The 20912-nt window shown below is 40.8% G+C and overlaps 1 protein-coding gene across 18 annotated transcripts in view; it reads left to right on the top strand.

Moving 5' to 3' along the window:
• rg (A kinase anchor protein rugose) overlaps nucleotides 1–20912 on the top strand; it is a 395524-nt gene that overhangs the window by 311383 nt on the left and 63229 nt on the right. For all 18 annotated transcript variants that reach the window (XM_076532111.1, XM_076532120.1, XM_076532118.1 and 15 more), the window contains 5 exons: nucleotides 1016–1142; nucleotides 1257–1365; nucleotides 1442–1617; nucleotides 2708–2982; nucleotides 3100–3236. In XM_076532111.1, the coding sequence (XP_076388226.1) occupies nucleotides 1016–1142; nucleotides 1257–1365; nucleotides 1442–1617; nucleotides 2708–2982; nucleotides 3100–3236 (824 nt within the window). The remainder of the gene's footprint in view (nucleotides 1–1015; nucleotides 1143–1256; nucleotides 1366–1441; nucleotides 1618–2707; nucleotides 2983–3099; nucleotides 3237–20912) is intronic.

The raw sequence follows: 20912 nt of genomic DNA, 5'->3' as shown, positions 1-20912 counted from the left end.
AAATGTCTCAATTGGTACACTTGAAAAATTGTAGATGTCTCAATTGGTACATTTGAAAAATTGTAAATGTCTCAATTGACATATTCGAACATTTGTAAACATCTCAATTGGTATATCTAAAGATTTACTCACACCTGATGTGCTACATTTTAAAATTAATGTATCTCAACATTGACATGCTTGGAAATTTGTAAATTCCTATATTGCTACATTTGAACATTTGTAAACATATATTCAAAAATTTGTAAACGTTTCCCTGTATTTATTTAAAAATTTGCTAAAGTATTCGGCACTCGTGCAACCATTATCGTACAAATTCCTGAGTCCCTTTTTCGACGTCACGTGTACAAACGCGATAAATAAAATTCCAAAATCCAGCCAATTCCAAAAGAAGTTTTTCGTCACATTGTGCATCTTTTTTGTTGCTCAGTTCATCGTGCCGAATATATTCAAATTAGTCACTTTACGGTTTCGCTTAGAAAGATAGAAGGCGTATTCCGGATGATCGTGTGCAGCATATTTGTATTCACGGGGCACGCACGGTCCGCGGCACTTCGCGGGGATTTTATATATTCGTGGAACGTCGCGAATGACGATCGTACCACGTATCGATGCACTTTTATTTTTAACAACGCTCGAAACGATACATTGAGAGTCGTTTATAAATCACTCGGCTGTCTATGTTCTGTTCTATTCCTTACCCTCAGGGACTCGTGTAAAAATATCCTTCGAATTTTCTGTTGCACTTCGAGGTTTATTTTATCCGATAGTGACCTAGACAGTAAAATCTGCATGAAGTAGGCTATATTTTGTATAAAGTAAAAGAGTAGACACAGTATTATAAAACAGATAGATAGTATAGATTAATTTCCTTTTGTAATTCGTGATCTGTCATCTTCCACACTCCTCTGCATCCGTTGCATTTAACCAAAAAGAATTCAAACCATTTGCAGCTTCGTTTCGCTTAGCTCGACCTCCGTGTTCCTGTTAACCATTTATGTTTCCTTGTTGCTAGGTCTGACCACCTTCAAAAACAGCAATTCCGTGGTGGAGCTCGTGATGTTACTCTGTTCCCAAGAATGGCAGAACTCGTTGCAGAAACACGCGGGCCTCGCTTTCATCGAGCTCATTAACGAGGGAAGGTAAGAAGGGCTCGTTATGATCATCGTAAGAACGACAGAGTTACAACCTCGCGTTGTAAACCGTGCTCGAACAGTCTCGTCCTTTATCGTTAAAAACCTTTATGTTATGCACAGATTACTGTCGCACGCAATGAAGGATCATATAGTGAGAGTGGCCAACGAGGCCGAGTTCATTCTGAATCGTATGAGAGCGGACGACGTTCTGAAGCACGCCGACTTTGAGGTAACTGTTCTTTTTCTTGCAAACTTATACTTGTGGTCGAAGTCTTAAGTTGCTGAAAATGAAATTTGTGTCGCAGTCGCAGTGCGCTCAAACGTTGCTTGACCGACGGGAAGAGGAACGGATGTGCGATCATTTGATCACTGCAGCACGGAGGCGAGACAATGTGATCGCGAGCAGGTTGCTGGAGAAGGTCCGAAATATTCTGTCGAACAAACATGGTGCTTGGGGATACATGGATCCAATGGCTGCAAAGTAAGTTGATGAAATTTTCACAGGTTTTAATCGGCACGCGCTGTATTGTCATGCGTGGTATTTCCACGCGCTGTATTTCCATGCGTGGTATCTCTCCGCTATGTATTTCCACGCACTCTAATCGCCACGCGTGGTATTTCCACGCATTCTAATTTCCACGCGTCGTATTTCGACACATTCTAATTACCACGCGTCGTGTTTCTACGCATTTTACTTACTATGCGTGGTATTTATACACGTGGTATTTCTACACGTAGTATCTCCACGCGCTGTATTTCCACGCGTTCTAATCGCCACTGATGGTATTTCTACGCATTCTAATTTCCACGCGTCGTATTTCGACACATTCTAATTACCACGCGTCGTGTTTCTACGCATTTTACTTACTATGCGTGGTATTTATACACGTGGTATTTCTACACGTAGTATCTCCACGCGCTGTATTTCCACGCGTTCTAATCGCCACTGATGGTATTTCTACGCATTCTAATTTCCACGCGTCGTATTTCGACACATTCTAATTACCACGCGTTGTGTTTCTACGCATTCTACTTACTATGCGTGGTATTTCTACGCGTAGTGTCTCCACGCGCTGTATTTCCACGCGTTCTAATCTGTCACGTAGTACTTCTACGCATTCTAATTACCACGCATCGTATTTCTACACGTTCTGATCGCTACACGTGGTGTTTCTACACATAGTATTTTCACACGCCACATTTCAACGCGTTCCAATCGTCACACATAGTATTTCTACACGTTCTAATCGCTAAACGTTGTACTTCTACGCATCCTAATCGTCACTCACAGTATTTCCACGCACTATATTTCCACGCGCTATATTTCCACGCGCTGTATGTCCACGCTCTCTAATCACCACATGTTCTCATCACTACACTCTCTATTTCTCCGCGTTCTAATCGTCATACACAGCATGTTCCCGCGTTCTAACTGTTACTGACTAACTATTCTCTACACCTAACTAGTTAGTTAGAGTAATAGTTATTAGTTAAGAGTAATAGTTATTACTCTTAATATATTTGCATCCACAGTGTCGATAGCTATAATGTTTGACGCATTCGCAAAACAGGTTGGCCGAATACTGGAAGCTAGATGCTTGGGAGGATGATGCACGCAGACGTAAGCGTTTCGTGCACAATCCACTAGGCTCGAGCCATCCCGAAGCTACACTGAAGGCGGCCCTGGAACACGGTGCACCCGAGGATGCGATTCTTCAAGCGCGTGAAGAGTTTCACGCGCATCTCGCAGCCTCGCGTGCACATCAGCAGCAATTGCAGTCGGCGGATCTGATGGACGACAGTGAATTGTTGTCGGACGACAGAGACCTCGACAACGACCTGACAGGTTAGATATTTCGCTTAATTCCCTTTCGTTTACGCGTCAATTTTCCGACCAAATCGTTTCACCGTTCTGTACAAGCTACCGTTGTGTACAAGCTTTAACTAGACCGTGTTCTGTCAGGCCCGGTGAACATCAGCACGAAGGGGAAATTGATCGCGCCCGGTATCGTGGCTCCTGGTATTATCTCCGTCACGTCCACGGAACTGTACTTCGAGGTAGACGAGGATGACCCGGAGTTTAAGAAGATCGACAGCGAGGTAAGTACACGAATGTATGATTGGTACCGCGATAAAATGGGGAGCTTAATGATTGCTTACAATCTTGATAAACAATTATCTGCTTATTAAATATTTTTGACGGAGAAAATTCTACTGCTAAGAATATTCTGCTACTAAGGAATTTCGTATTCTGACTGGTACTTTTTACCTTCTACGTTTTTATACTTTTAGACTAAAATAAAATGTGTAAAATTTTTATGAAAAGTCGTCGATTTTCAATGACATGCAACGAGTTTAATGTTCTAGTACTTGAATAATTAATGCGGTATTTTATTTTATATGACAAAAATATACGGAAAGCGATAACGTTTACATGCACGTTTCCTGTTTCTGTCTTTCTATCGTTTTTTATTCCCCGCCGCAAAAGGTGATCAGGAATTCGAGCAGCATTCGTCACTTTTCGCAACTGTACTCCTTTACCTTGCATTTATCATTCGTCACACGCAATCTCAATAATTAATCACCGTGTCAGTTTGCTCCGCGTTAAGATACCGTCTATTACATGCATTTGGAGCAACTTGTTGCGTTTGCGGAGCTATCTCTTTGAAATATGGTCGCCGGTCGTCCCTTCAGATAACGTTGTCCCTCGTTGAAATCTAGGACCTCGGACACGCTTTACTTTTAGAAATCAACCTGTTTCTTCCTTTTCCTTGCGAAAAGTTTAACGAGCAAGTTGACGAGCAAGAACCTTGCCATCATTAATTTTAACGCGGACACGTTTATTTTGATAAACAGACACCGTAAATTGCAGTTGGGTATCATTTTATTTTTGACCATCACTTTTCCTCAAACTCGAAGAATTTTGCTCTTAACTTTTTAAAAATCACTGTACAGTTCAAATAACTTTGTTTTACAAATTGTAAAATATGAAAAATTGAAGCAAACTTTGAAGACACTGATGAGTTCATTTATGATGAAGTTAAAGCTAAGGTAAGTTCGAAGATGTTTGTTTTTTTATTTTAAAATTAAATTACTGTAATTGAGTACAAGATGGTACCACAAATTCTTGATGTACAGTACAAGAAAAATTGTTTATGGCATATAAACTACGGTACAAAAAATTGTAGCGAAAATAAGTATTGCTTTGCATCACAAGTGAGAGACAGTCAGACAAAGTGTGTCTCAAAGAAGATCTCATTGCAAGAAAAACGTGAAAGAAGTTCCGAAATTCCGGTACGAAGAACCTGTTTTTTGTACCAGTATGGTCAATCATAATTCCCGCAAGCAGATGATTGGATAAATGCGAATCGTAAACGATGAGACGTGGCGAAAGCTTCCACGATACCGATCCCGCATAAGTTGGCCGGAGTCCGAATTGGTTCGGACGTGTCCTTGTCTATCAGCGTCCATAATGTAGTCACGTTTCGCGAAGGTGGTCGATGAAAAAAAGGTATGGGAAACGCAAGAAAGAAAGAGAGAGAGATAGTAAGAGATAAGAAGAGAGGAGTCTGAAAGGACTAGAGGGGCCCGATTATCATATATCGGTCGTAGATCTCGCGTTTGTATAACTAGGGAATAAAACAAACAGAGAAGGGCCCCATGGGGTCGGTCGATCTTCAGGGTCGGCAATTATGAGCCCCCCGCGGGGTCCGGTATCTGCCTACCCACTTTTCTATCTCTCTTTCTCCTCTTTTCATATCGTTGTACCGAGCATACATCGGTGGCATAGGCTTCGCTCTTCAGGAATGCACTACCTATCTAGTAACTATTGCACGTCTGCGATGGAGTTATGTTTATACGGCTGTTCGATGGCCAACTGATCGTGTATCTCGATTCCTTATTTATTTATGGAGGAGTCGAGGGAAATTGCGAAACTGATGATTTTGATTAGAATATGTTTGCTCAGGAATGGAGAATTTTATTCTTATTAATTCAGACGTGTACTGAATGATGTATAACCACGTACTGAATTTAAAAGTAATTTATACCTGCATATTACCCTTGTTATTATACATGATTATTTATAATTTCGTATCATTGTTATACATTTAGAAATATATCAACACCATTACTAAATTATATTGCAATTCTATTAGCTTAAAAGAAGATCTTTGAAAAAAATGATCTTGAGGCTCAGAATAAAAATTTGAACCGGTGTTGAGGTCTCCCCTGTTATTACATGATTATTTACAATTTCTTATCATTGTTATACACTCAAGAAAATATCAATACTACTACTACGATTATATTACAATTCTATTAGCTTAAAGAAAGATCTTTGAAAAAAATGATCTTGAGGCTCAGAATAAAAATTTGAACCGGTGTTGAGGTCTCCCCTGTTATTACATGATTATTTACAATTTCATATCATTGTTATACACTCAGAAAAAAATCAATACTACTACTACAATTATATTACAATTCTATTAGCTCAAAAGAAGATCTTTGAAAAAAATGATCTTGAGGCTCAGAATAAAAATTTGAACCGGTGTTGAGGTCTCCCCTGTTATTACATGATTATTTACAATTTCCTATCATTGTTATACACTCAGGAAAATATCAACACCATTACTAAATTATATTACAATTCTATTAGCTTAAAAGAAGATCTTTGAAAAAAATGATCTTGAGGCTCAGAATAAAAATTTGAACCGGTGTTGAGGTCTCCCCTGTTATTACATGATTATTTACAATTTCCTATCATTGTTATACACTCAGGAAAATATCAACACCATTACTAAATTATATTACAATTCTATTAGCTTAAAAGAAGATCTTTGAAAAAAATGATCTCGATGCTCAGAATAAAAATTTGAACCGGTGTCTCCCCGAAATACCGACGATTTCGTCGTGTCCACCTGTCGTCTCCGATATATCTGGTCCGGACGAGGTTGTGAATAGGAGCACGAGGTCTTTTAATTGGAATCCTGTTTAAACGGAAACCCCGAGCGCACCTGGAAGTAAAAGCAAGAGGGAGAAAGCGAGAAAAAATAGACCGATGGAAAAAGGAAGTAAAAAGAAGAAAGGTAGAAATATCAGAAACGAAGAGCGAGAGCGAAGCAGCCGTGTTCGGGATCGAGACACGCTCATTAGTCGAGGATGTCCCGAGGGTAGGCGGGAGGTTTCGTCGAATTCGTAGGCGATGGATCACTCGATAGTCGAGTCGAGACTTAAGCGATCGTAATACGTGGCCGTGGTGGAGGCTGCAACGGGAGTGGCCTCAGGGTGGGACTGCATATCGGTGAACTCTCGGTTCACCAGCTTCGGCGACCAGCATCCTCTTCGCCGATCGCGTCGATTCCCCTCTCGCAGCTCTTATAATGGTTCAGACCGAACGTATTTATCGTGATTTATTGTTTACACGGGTCTCCTTTCTCTCGGCTGCCTCTGTCCTCCTCTGTTCCGACCTGCCCTCTCTCTTTCAACGGGTTCTGCGCTAGAGATAGAGGATGCACACCGTGCGATTACGTCCGAGGTAAATTATTGATCGTCCACCAGGAACATTAATATCTAAAACAAATAATGGACCGTTGCACCCCGAGCTCCTTTGAGCCTCCTTTCTCTCAGCCTCGAATCGAACTCCCATTGATCCGAAATCGTACGCTTTCATTTTTAGCCTCTTGCTATTCCGTTTGCTTCGACCGATTTTTAAAGTAGCAATTAACCCCTCCCGGTGAGTCGTGCCGTGTCGACTATGATACCCTGTTCTATGAAGGGATATGTTCGGTATCTGATTTTCACTTAGCATTCGGAATTGGTGAGTTAGGAATTAATATTGGATTTTGGGAATTTGAGGATGTGGGGAGTTCAGGATTTGAGGATTTGAGGATTTGGGGATTGAGGAATTAGGGGTTTGAGGACTTGGGAATTTGGGGATTTGGAAATTTGAGGAATTGGGGAGTAAGGAATTGGGAAATTTGGGAATTTGGGGGCGTGGGAATTGGGGGATGTGGAAATTTGGGAACTTGAGAATTTGAGAGCTTGGGAATTTGGGAGATTGAGAATTTGGAAGGTTGAGAATTTGAGAGCTTGAGAATTTGGAAGCTTGAGAATTTTGGGAGCTCGAAAATTTGGGCGCTTGAGAATTTGGGAACTTGAGAATTTGGGAGCTTGAGAATTGGGGAGCTTGGAAATTTGGGAGCTTGGGAATTTGGCAGCTTGGGAATTTGGGAGCTTGGAAATTTGGGAGCTTGGAAATTTGAAAGCTTGAGAATTTGGGAGCTTGGGAATTTGGGAGCTTGGGAATTTGGGAGCTTGAAAATTTGGGAGCTTGGGAATTTGGGAGCTTGGAAATTTGGGAGCTTGGAAATTTGAAAGCTTGAGAATTTGGGAGCTTGGGAATTTGGGAGCTTGGGAATTTGGGAGCTTGGAAATTTGAAAGCTTGAGAATTTGGAAACTTGAGAATTTGGAAGCTTGGGAATTTGGAAGCTTGGGAATTTGGGAGCTTGGAAATTTAGGAGCTTGGGAATTTGGAAGCTTGGAAATTTGGAAATTTAGAAATTTGTGGTCGTAGAAATTTAGGAGCGTGAGAACTTGGAAATTTGGAAAATTGAAAAATTATGAAATATAAAAAATGAACAAATCAACAATTCGCAAATTAAAAATTAAAAGCCTTGCAAACCCAAAAAATTAAATTTCTTCGACAAAGAACCCATGTAATAACTCACGTTACGCAACAAGCAGTAAAATGGAGTTGTACAGAGGTTGAAAAACGTATTATACCTAACTGCACAAGACGATTCTTCAAACCCTTGTACACGATTATTACATCTTTTTAACTGGCTTGTACGCTGCACGTTTCGTGGGTTTCGTGAAAAGAGGCAGCTCGATAATTGCTGCAGTTTCAGACACGCACAGAGACGAGATTCATTCGACTCCTTAGGAATTTTTTTTTTTACCGAACGTCTTGAAGCTGCATGAGAATGTTTAACCCACTTAAACTCGAAGAAATGATCGATCTTTATTCTTGTAGCTTATGAATATATTTACCGTAACGATTTATGATTATCCTCGTTTGCTGTCAATTATTGTCACATTGTAATTATTTGTATATCAATATTGCTTGACGATCATGAAAATTTTTATGAATATTTTCTTTTTCGTATCTAAAATTATTTGAATTTGTTATCTTTTTTCGTAATTACTTGCACATTTGCTAGATACGGAATATCGACGTAAACACTGTTGAATATTTCATTAATGCGAAATGAATTGGTTAGTTACAAAAAATTCGTTACATATTTCGGCAAAGTCTGACAAAAACCGTGATGGTATCAAGAACTGAAATACATCCATCAAATGAAGATTTCTGCAAACACTCGGACGTATATTTGACAGTCCCTCGTGGATTTGTTCGAAGCAACGACCGCACGAAAATACGCTGTAATATATACGAGAAACAACGCCCGTTTGAATACAAATTATCGTATTTTCGTGACAAAGTCTCTTCTTATTGGCAACTATAACGGAGCGTATACACGATTGCTCAAGGTTTCCAAGGGGTAGATCGCACAGGGGACATTAAACTCGTCGTTGCAGGGACTCTCGAGCAGTTCGCATTTTTATGGAAACCTGCTGGCGCCTAAAGCTCCCCATGCCCGTGCTATAGTTATCGCAGACACACGCTGCGAGCATCCCCACGGGATACTTAAGCCACGGAGGAAGACAGTAGGGTTAATCGAGGGGAGTGCGAGCAAGATGAAAAACAGAACCACCGGACAGGTGGTCCGTGGCGTACCTTGGTGAATACTCATTGGCAACCGAGATGCCATTAACGGGAGTACAATATCGCGAAAAATCGTGAAACGTCCGATCGTTTATCAAAGAACTGCGAGACTAGCTCGTATATCATGAACGGTAAAGATTTTCGATTTATGGATAGACTTACTTTTCCTCTGTGCTTCCTATTATTTAATATTTTGACGTCGGGTTGAAATTGTGCAAATTTTTTTTATATTATATATATTGCCACGCGTTATATTGCCACTCGCCATATATCACCACGCGCCGTAATTTCCACACGTTGTATTACCATGCGTTGTAATTTCCACGCGTTATATTGCCACGCGTTATATCACCACGCGTCGAATATCTCCACGCCTTGTATTGCCACGCGCTGTAATTTCCACGCGTTATATTGCCACGCGCCATATATCACCACGCGTTGTAATTCCACGCGCCGAATATCTCCACGCGTTGTATTGCCACGCGCCGTAATTTCCACGCGTTATATCGCCACGCACCGTATATCACCACGCGTTATAATTCCACACGCCGTATATCACCACGCATTGTAATTCCACGCGCCGATATCTCCACGCCTTGTATTGCCACGCGCTGTAATTTCCACGCGTTATATCGCCACGCGTAGTAACTCCACGCGCTGTATATTACCACGCATTGTAATTCCACGCGCCGATATCTCCACTCGTTGTATTGTCACGCGCCGTAATTTCCACGCGTTATATCGCCACGCACCGTATATCACCACGCGTTATAATTCCACGCGCCGTATATCACCACGCATTGTAATTCCACGCGCCGACATCTCCATGCCTTGTATTGCCACGCGTTGTAATTCCCACGCGTTATATCACCATGCGTTATATCGCCACGCATTATATTACCCCGCGCCATATATCACCACGCGTTGTAACTCCTCGCGCCGATATCTCCACGCGTTGTATTGTCACGCGCCGTAATTTCCACGCGTTATATCGCCACGCGTTGTAACTCCACGCACTGTATATCACCACGCATTGTAATTCCACGCGCCGATATCTCCAAGCGTTGTATTTTCACGCGCCGTAATTTCCACGCGTTATATCACCACGCGTCGTATATCACACGTTGTAATTCCACGCGTCGAATATCTCCACGCGTTGTATTGCCACGCGCTGTAATTTCCACGCGTTATATCACCACGCATTATATTGCCACTCGCCGTATATCACCATGCGTTGTATTCCCTTGCGCCGTATATTTCTACGCGTTGCATCGCCACTCGCCATATATCACCTCGCATTATATTACCACGCGACGTATATCACCACTCCTTATATTGCCACGCGCCATGTATCATCACTCGTTACATTACCACACACCATTCAGCGTAACACATATCCCCTCGTCCTATATAACCATAATTCACATCATCGAGCTATATCGCCACCTAATTACATAAATCTTGAAATTACCAATGAAAGATAAAAGATTCGAGCAACATTGTAGCAGCAAAAATTTAATGAATTTATGAATTCAAAGAGCGGCGAGTATTTCCTCGACGCAAGGTCAATTGTTAGTTGAATACGATCGTTGCGACATTCATCATTTTAGATAACTAGTGATTATCGGGCGTGGTCCGTTAACCAGTTCCTGCGTCTACTCATTGATATATGCAAAACGCTGTTGGCCCCATAACTTTTTCTAAAATTAATAAGGTAGCCAGATATCGTATTCATTGACGGCGCAACGGACTTATCGCGAGTGACAAGTTGCGGACCAGTTGATTGCCGCTTTTCGTAACGATACCGTGTAAATATACGTTCAGTGATTTAAATGGGCGTGCAAGATACGCTTTCAGAAGTACTGTCCGTCCGATTCGAACACCAATGCATCATTCATGCAACTTTTCATTCAGTTTACCCTGTTGTACGATCTCGTGCAATTAAGGAAGTCAAATACACTTACGTATGATAAAACCATTAGCGTCGAGTGAGAAATATTTGAATATTTGTATCGATTTCTTGAATAACGAAGGTACTTATTATCGGGTGATTAAGAGTTTCGTTTTAAAGAAACGCAATATGTCTTATTATCAATTTTGCATTTCGCTTGAAATATTCGAATGAGTATTGTAATGTAAATTCGAAAATGTGTCATCGATATGAATTAAACATTAAGTCATGTTAAAATACTTGGCGAAGCAACGAGTATTGTATTCGAATTGTTACAGTTTTATAAATTTAAACTCATCCGAACTATCGAGGTGATAATTTATTCGAACGCGTTCTCCTCCAGCTGTGGGTTAACTCAAGTACTTGACCCCCTTCGCAATTACAATAGTTAAATATCATTAAAATTAAATTATTAACTCGAAGTAAACTAGCGAGAAGTAATAGCAGTTTGCGTAATTACAGTCATAACGCGTCTTACGTATAATTATTTCCAGCGTGGCGATCGTTGCGTGAAAAAATCAATTTCTCGTTGCACCGAATGTTGCTATCACTGGCATAATATCGACGGTAGTCGCGAGCGCTACAAATTTTCCCAACAGGCTAATAAAATTCTCCCTCGGCGCAGGGGTTAATTAACAAATTAGTGCGTGCAATGCAGGCTGGTGCGTTTCGCGAACAAACGAAATACAGACGTACGAAAGAATAATCGCGAAGGGGCGTGCGTGCACCCCGAGGAGAGACCGAAGAGAAATGGCAAGAAGGCGGGAAAGTAACCGTGAATGAGCACCGATTTAATGTTATGCGATTATGCCCTTCCATGGCGATGCATATGCATGAAATCTCCTGGCTGATATATCGCGAATGTAACGTTGGCAATAATGCAACCGTAATTATATCCGATTCGAAAAATCGTACACGCGCTCGTAAACATGGCCATTGCGAATGCAATCGTATTTCGTTCCGCTAGTCTCGTTGCGTTATCTGTCGATCTCTGGATCAACGGCACACGTCGATAAATTCTGTCGTTGGATACTAGATGGCCAGTTGCACGCCGGATCGTAATCTCTTATTCCCTGAATTCAATATACCTGCTTTGCGATTCATCGCCGTTGGTAACGAGCACGGTACATGCACTGTAATTGCTCGAAATCACGAACGATAGTCTCAACCTGATTATTCCCGTTTTTCCCGTGAAACTGTTCTTGCGTAGTATCGATACCAGTTTGTTATTGCATCCCTTATACATTATTGAACAGACTTTTCTAGCGTACAAATTATCACGGCTTCCGGAATCCAACGAGATTCGGAGATAAGTAGGCAATATTCTTAACGAGGAGACTTAATGTCGTCTCGTGGGAAAATTTTTCTTGTAAACTCGTTAATTATTTCACTGCAAATTTACTGTATATTTTAATAAGATTGGAAGATTAACTGGTGTAATATTTATGGGATATTTGTTAGTACAGTTATGTCGTTATCGGTGAAGCTGTAGGAGCTGGAAGGGGGTTGATGGTTAGCGGAGTGTAATTCGGTACAATTCAATATTGTGGCTCATGTTCATTTCCATTGTAACTAATTCTCTACTATAATACTCTCAAACAAATTTTTCAATCCTCTCCAAAATTTGTAAATCAACCTCAGATAGAAAAGGGGTTGTTGCTTAACGAAGTACAATTCAGCACAATTAAATATTTTATCTCATATACATTTCCATTCTAACAACTCAAATATTTAATTCGCTACTATAATCCTCTCAATCTAAATTTCTTATCCTCCCTCAAAATATGTAATCAGACCTCCAGACCTGTTTTCAACCTCAGATAGAAAAGAGATTGAGTGCCAAAAATCGTTGTGGTAACTCTCCCTCAGTTCCATAGTAACAATTCAAATATTTAATTCTCCACAGAGATTCTATCAGCCAAAATTAATACAAAGTCCCAAAATTTGTATATCGATAAGGGGGTTGATCGGTGCTAAAAGTTTAGACGGAATTTGACGTAGTGGTAGCTCATGCCCGCAGGCCAGACTGGCATGGATAGCAGGCAGTTAGTTTGGTAAACATCCATCAATTCGTGGGCAGGGCACCGTGAGGCAAAACAGGGCAGAACCTGAACAGGCAGTCTGGAAGGAGCGGGCGGATTCGTTCTCAACAAGGCAGGGTAATCACTGCTATTAGTGCGGACATTACTCCGGTGGTCCGCCAATCTCCTTAGCACTCCATCATATCGGTACCTCGGGGGTCTTCTTCGCAGTATATAGAATAGATTGTATTCTCTTTACGCGCAACAAGTCTTGTTTACATTTCTGTCATAACGTCACGGTTCAGCATCACGGATGCTTTAAATACCATGATTACGAGATATGCTCGAATATTGCACTTGTATACTCTGATGAAACTTAGGCTTACTCTGAATAACAAGTGTATAAAGATAATTTTAAAATTCAAATTTCCAAATTCATGATCTCTCACAAAGTCATACATTTCTAAATTCCTAGTTCTCTAAATTTTCAAGTCATTCAGAATTTTTAATGAGACAAATTTTTAATGATGCGTTAAGACTGGGTGAATGGATGCAGGTGCAACAAAAAGATGTAAAGTAAGTTGTCCGATTGATGGCGTTGACACCAGAAGTAGCATCCACGACGGATGTCTCAGGTTGTGGATTGTCTGGTCGCTATGATATCCTTCATCGGCTGTTATAGGCGTGACCAACGATTATCCTCGAAAGGAACGATGATGAATATCATAGGTAACTGTCACGTGCCACATTGGTGCTGTCAGCAGCTGCAGGTAGGTGGAAAGATAGTGGGTGTAGCTCTCTGAATAAAGTGGACGCATCTCGATGATGCGAATCCAGTGACGCATTTAGATCAGTTTCTCCCCCTTTTAAACCTTGATGCTCATTTTGGTGCAAACCATGCAACCATGTTTATGTAATATATCACAAAAAATTTCGTACGGGTTTTTCTTTATGCTAGAATTTTTCTTTTAATCTTGAAGTTGTTATATCAAAAGCTGAAAGAAACTCACTGACCAAAGAGCATCGCATTAAACGGTGCCCACTTGAAAGGGTTTCAATTTTGCCCGTAAAAAGACGCAATATTCGATTTAGCCGACACGAATACTCGACAAAGAAGAACAGGTGGTCGGAGATTGACGTAGGATGCACGGAAAGGCCAAGAAAGGAAAGGCGAATAAAAGCGGATAATTTTGTTCGGTAACGATTACTCAAACCGGTTGCGTTGTTAGCTAACCGCGTGGAAGCACGTGGTTCAAGGTAACTTGTCAGTGCCAGAATTTTGACGTATGGCAAGAAGTATACGTCACGACCATGCGATTCGTTCCACTTAACTCGGACATGCCAGGGAAGAGTTCACTTTTCATCCGTTCACGCTGGCGCGTGAAGCAGGTGGACCGTCTCGTGGGAACAACGGGGTCAAATTAGCCGTGTCGATTGAGTCAGGTCCACGAGACGTGGCGATTTTCTATCGCGGGGCGCCCGGTTACCCTTTTTCGAGACGAGCCTGGGTGTTGAAGAATGTTAGTCGGTGAATAGGCGGAGCCGACCCAGGCTGGATCCGATTCAAAGAGTGTGACGGATGGCGCCCACCTGTGGATTCATTCACTAATCTGCTCGCTAAGCAAACAGCCCGCGCACACCCCATCATTATCGCTGACGGCGTAAGTAGCGCTCGATCTCGTCCTTACCCGATATTTATTATGCTCCTCGGACACCCCTCAAACCCCTCTTGCTTCTTTATACGCTTTTCGAACGGATCGAATGTCCTCTCTATTTTCGCGTCACCCTTCTATAAGCATCGTTATTCCGCTGCCCTGTCATTATTGCAACTGTGGTAGTCTGACGGTAGGCTACTAAGGTAAATCGCGATGCACGCGAATAAGCTACTACTGCTTTAATTTTAAGGGTTTGGAAGTTTTGGGGATTTGGGGATTTGGGGATTTGGGAATCTGGAGACGTAGAGATTTGAGGATGTGGGGATCTGGGGATGTGGGGATGTGGGGATTTGGGAATGTGAGAATGTGGAGATGTGGGTATGTGGGGATATGGGACTTGAAGATGTGGAGATATGGGCATATGGGGATATGGGCATGTGGGGATATAGGGACGTTGGAATATCGGGATGTGGGGATCTAGGGATGTGGGGATTTGGGAATGTGAGAATGTGGAGATGTGGGTATGTGGGGATATGGGACTTGAGGATGTGGAGATATGGGGATGTGGAGATATGGGGATGTGGAGATATGGGCATATGGGGATATGGGCATGTGGGGATATAGCGACGTTGGAATATCGGGATGTGGGGATATGGGGATGTGGGGATATGGGCACATGGGGATATGGGCATGTGGGGATATAGGGACGTTGGAATATCGGGATGTGGGGATATAAGGATGTGAGGATGTGGGGACATGTGGATGTGGGGATGTGTGGATGTGGGGATGTGTGGATGTGGGGATGTGTGGATGTGGGGACGTGTGGATGTGGGGATGTGTGGGTATGGGAATGTGTGGATGCGGGGATGCGTGGATGTGGAGATGTGATGATATGGGGATGTGGTGATTTGGGAATCTAGCAAACTTTACTAATAACCAAATTGGAAATTTGGGAATATAGAATTCCGAAAATTCGAGGTTTGTGAATTTGAAAATTCACCAATTCAATCACATGAAATTGATTGATTTTTTAGATACATCACAAAATTAGGAATTCATCCCTCTGAAAAATTAGACCTTCTGCAATTTAGAAATTTATAGATTCAAGCTTCCTACATTTGAGAATCTATACACACACAATAATTATTATTAAAACTACATACACTTTGACTAACTACCAATTGAACTTCATTAACACAGTCATCACACATGCTCCACACGCACCACTCCTCTTTTAATCTTCCCATTTCTTTCTTCGCTTTCACGAACCGATTCCCGCAGAACAACTCGCGGCCCATCGGTGAAATAACGACATACAAAAGCGACGTTAATGATATCTTCGATTTGCGCGTTGTCGCGGTCCGTTTCATTAATATTAATCGATCGGCGTTGTCACGTATCCGTTTCGCAACGCATGGAAACCGTGCGGTTCGCGATCACCGCGTGTCCGCACGCAAGCATGATTAATGGGCATAAAAGGCGGGAAAGGTAGACGCAGGTAGGTTTTCCCTTATCTGCTGGCTAGTTTATTTGCCGTTTAGAGCGTCGCACGGTGACGTTTTGTTGTACTTTTTTCCGTGGTAACGAGCGGCGATCAGCGGGAATGCTCTTTAACGCCTTAACGGCCGCTCGCCCTTCGCGTAATAACGCGGATAAAAATAATTGCTCGTCACGGGCCTGCTGCGTCGATTCGTAGGATGTTCGGCCGTTTAACGGTTACAATATTACCCTTGTTATTATGCAGGCAAACCGACTTTCTACACGATGATTGCTCCATCTTTGCGATACTCGTTCTCGGTACCTACGTTTCTTGCTAGGGGGTTCCTTATAGACTCGCCTTCGCGAGTTTTACGCTCTATTCTGGCCGCGTTTTAAGGCGGATATTAAACTCGCGGATAAATGGCGAACCTTCTCTAGAACTTCCACCTTAATTTCAAATTATAAATTTGCTACAAGGAGATTTGTTTCGAGACTCTTCTCAAAGTTAATTTTCTTGTTTACTTTAATCAGTGATGATTGCTAATTCATAAATACACGTAGCAAACATTGTTACACACATTGCTCCTGTTATACACTGGAGTTCTTAGGTGTTGATGACATATACGACATATACATATACATATTTTTGATTTTGGATAAAATTATGAAGTGTAATATTCAATACAGATGCTCTTCACTAAGTGCTAAATATGTAGATACATTATATATGAGCACAGTGGACAAGATTCAGTGGAGTTTTATGTTAAAAACTATTTTCAGCCATAATCAACTAGTTCAACTTGAAATTCTTTCGTATCATGCCTGTTTTATTACAAATTCTTCATCGACTTTACGAGTAGCATCTCTAATTTACCGGCAACAAACCGGAAGATTGATCTTATTTCCTCGGATATTATTCGTTGCCAAGAAAGTATAAAAACCGAAGAACGACATAATTGCCCGATCAAAAATACCGAGTCAACTGTACCTTTCGCGTTTACGACGCTAAGGTCGTTAAATACTACGGTTGGCGAACCTGCGATCACCAATCTCTTTCTCCAGGACTATTTTCGTTTACCTGTCATCTATCATAGCTGGTACAAGGGGGAATATGACGAAATTCGACGATGTCCCGATGCTTCAACGTCGCCACGGTCCCGGTTCTGATGAAAATTAATGACCCACGCGCTACGCGAACCTGCGACGCCGGGATTCTAGAAATACGAATAAAATAACAATTACACCGAGTCGCGGCTGGTTCCCGTGTTTCCAGGTGAATTTTATTGTCCCATTAATCATGCGGGCCCCGATAACGGCCCTGTCAGCTGTCCCATGCGATTTTCGTTCCTACCTTGCATCTCTAAACTACGAAATCTACAAATTTTTAAGTCATTTGCGAATTTAAAATTTGACTGAAATTTTTATGTTCAGATCTGTAAAATTATACAAGTTTTCAGATTTAACAAATTCTTAATTTTTCAATGTGCTAGGTCTGTTGTTAAATGAATTTCTAAATTTAGTTTCTGAAGTTACAAAATCATAAATTTCTGTACTTTTGAATTTTGAGGGGAGAAAAGTCTCAGAACTGCTCAGATTCATATATTTAACAAATTTGAGTTGCCCAATGCACAAATATTTAAATTTTCAAATATTCATTTTTTTAAGTCTCTGAACATCTAAATTTCTGAAGCATCGAATTTCCAAATCTTCTAATTTGCACATTTCCAAATTTGCTAATCTTCGAATTTCTATGAACTCAAATTTCTATACCTTCGAATTCCCATATTCCCAATTTTTCAAGTCCCTTCCCCACATCTCGATTTCCCATATCCCCAAATTCTCGAGATTTCAAATACTCAAGCTTCCAAATTCTCAAGCTCCCAAATTTTCAAGCTTCCAAATTCTCAAGCTTCCAAATTCCCAAGCTTCCAAATTTTCAAACTCCCAAATTCTCAAGCTCCCAAATTCTCAAGCTCCCAAATTCTCAAGCTTCCAAATTCTCAAGCTCTCAAATCCTCAAGCTTCCAAATTCTCAAGCTCCCAAATTCCTAAGCTTCCGAATTCTCAAGCTCTCAAATTCTCAAGCTCCCAAATTCTTAAGCTTCCAAATTCTCAAGCTCTCAAATTCTCAAGCTCCCAAATTCTCAAGCTTCCAAATTCCCAAGCTCCCAAATTTTCAAACTCCCAAATTCTCAAGTTCCCAAATTCTCAAGCTTCCAAATTCTCAAGCTTCCAAATTCTCAAGCTCTCAAATCCTCAAGCTTCCAAATTCTCAAGCTCCCAAATTCTCAAGCTCCCAAATTCTCAAGCTCCCAAATTCTCAAGCTCCCAAATTCTCAAGCTCCTAAATTCTCAAGCTTCCAAATTTCTACATCCCCAAATTTCCACGACCCCAAATTCCCAAATTTCTCAATTCCTCAAATTTCCAAATCTCCAAATTCTCAAACCCCTAATTCCTCAATCCCCAAACCCCCAAATCTAAATTCCCAACTTCCAAAAAATGAAAGACTTCCCCAACTCCTGGTTCCTTTGTCTCGATCCCCATTTTCCCTAGAGTACATTTTGAGTAAGTACATCGAAGACCATACCGTTGCGAAAAAGGAAGATGAAAACCGTAGGGATAGCAAGTACGAGGTTGGCGAAGAAAGACACAGAAACGAAGGAAGAAGGCCAGGTATCGAAGAAACGAGATGGGTCGAGCGGATAGGCAGGAAACGGGAATGTTAGTGACCCGAGGGAAGCGAGCTGGTAGTTAAAACTGTACGCATCCCATAATTTAGCGATTATTTTGACAAGGGTATGATCTCTTGACAGGTTGTTGGCCTTACGGCTACGTCCTGAAATATAGCTATTTAAATGGGCACTTAGGGGTTCTGTAATGAATACATACTTTTGACTGCACGGCCATTGCAAATTCGCTGAGAACTCGTGATTTAAAGTCTTACGAATTTTCGGTACTTTCATACTTGTATTTACTTGTATCACAACTGTGTCGCTGTTAAATGTGTTGGTACTTGAATTAGACCTCAATCAGATATGACGAAGACGTTCGATATTCGTTCTGTAATATTGGTTACTCTTCAAGAGTCTTGTTGTAATAGTACAACTTATAAGTAGACTGGATAAGTGATTAAACATTTAGGAAAAAAATATTCAATATGTAATTCTTATGGGGACTTGCTAATACTCTTAAAGAGTCTTCTTCTAACAGTACAATTTATAAGTAGCCTGGATAAACAATTACACATTCAGAAAAAAAATATTCAGCATGTAATTCTTATAGGGACTTGGTAATACTCTTCATGAGTCTTCTTGCAATAGTACAATTTATAAGTAGCCTGGATAAATAATTACACATTCAGAAAAAAAATATTCAGCATGTAATTCTTGTGGGGACTTGCTAATACCCTTCAAGAGTCTTCTTCATCAGACACTTCAATTTATAAGTACCAGATGCTTATTCGAAAAGAGAATACTCAATGAGTCAGTTTGATAAAATCTTGCTAATACTCAAGTGTCTCCACACACTTGAATTCATGAGTACATAAAATATTCACATACTGGAAGAAATATTAAAGTATAATCTTTACAAAAACTTGCTAAAATTGTACCAGTCATATCAACAAAATTTCAGAATTGTCGACAGTGAAGTTAAGTCCATAATCAAGTTGTAAATCGCGTGCACGATTTCCAAGTAGATACGCGGTATCCTGAGATCACCTTTTCAGGGTAAAATATCTGTTCGAAGAATGTCTGTACAAACGAGGCAGGCAAAAAAAGCAGAAACACTTGTGAAAGTATGAATTAGTATATAATATGCTCGAAGTACGTGGCTGCAAAAAGTTGTCCACGGTGACACGCGTTTCGTAATGGCGCGATTACGTTAAATCCTTGTGACAGTATAATAGAAACAAGCGGCGTGACGTTGATTATGGTAAATCGACCGCAACATTTATTACTGCGCCGATTATCCGCTGTTTTTTACAAATCCTTGATTGGGGCACTTACTCTGTCTGGTTACAGCCTTCGCTTTACGCACCGTTGTAATTTACAAGCGATTTGTTTGAAACGGATGAAAAAACAGGAATATAGATTGAGTTTAACACTTTTGTAATTATATTATATGAATAATTCACATTATTTTTCAGTCTGGTGCTTTAAATTATTGACACATTAAGTGCGGGTCAATTATTCCGAGTTAAGGTGATTTTGACCTATAAAATTCCTTATACGATTAAAATGTGCCGAACAGCCACGTAATTCGCGTTTAAGTTTTTTCAAACGGTGTAATGGTAAGTAAGTGATTTAGAGAATACGAAATGAGATTTAAATTGTCCGATAAAGAGAACGAGTAACAATGTTGAGACGCTGGCGATTTGCAATACCACCATTTAGTGCAGAACCGTGTAAGCCGGTGGTTCAAGTTGTTTTGTTAAGGTTTTCAAAGATCCTCGGTTACACGAGGTAGCCCTGCCAGGTCTCGCCGAAACGATTATCCGGTTGTTAGTTGGCCTCTGAAATCGATGGTAGGTGGAGCTCCTTTCAATTTCGTTCTCCACATAGTAGCGTCCGTGAAATCTGTTTACCTTTTCATCGTGTGAGAACAACTTATCTGACAAACGTGGCATATCACAAAGGAATACTATTATTATAATTAAATTACATTGTCATTTTTATAACTCATTTATTCTATCCTTTTCAAAAATGTAGTAACATGGTGACCAGATTAGATGTAACATTTTCATTGTGAAAGAGGGTGATCACATTTAACATAACTGATCATGACCACCTTTAACAGCATAACCTTTGGCAACATAAAATGATGAGCATATTAGATGTAACATTTTTAGCATGAAAGAGGATGATCACATTTAACATAACTG

This window comes from Megachile rotundata, chromosome 5 (genome assembly GCF_050947335.1).
Source record: "Megachile rotundata isolate GNS110a chromosome 5, iyMegRotu1, whole genome shotgun sequence".
NCBI lineage: Eukaryota > Metazoa > Arthropoda > Insecta > Hymenoptera > Megachilidae > Megachile > Megachile rotundata.
Note: the sequence above shows the minus strand (reverse complement) of the source record. Positions and strands in the feature narration are given on the sequence as shown.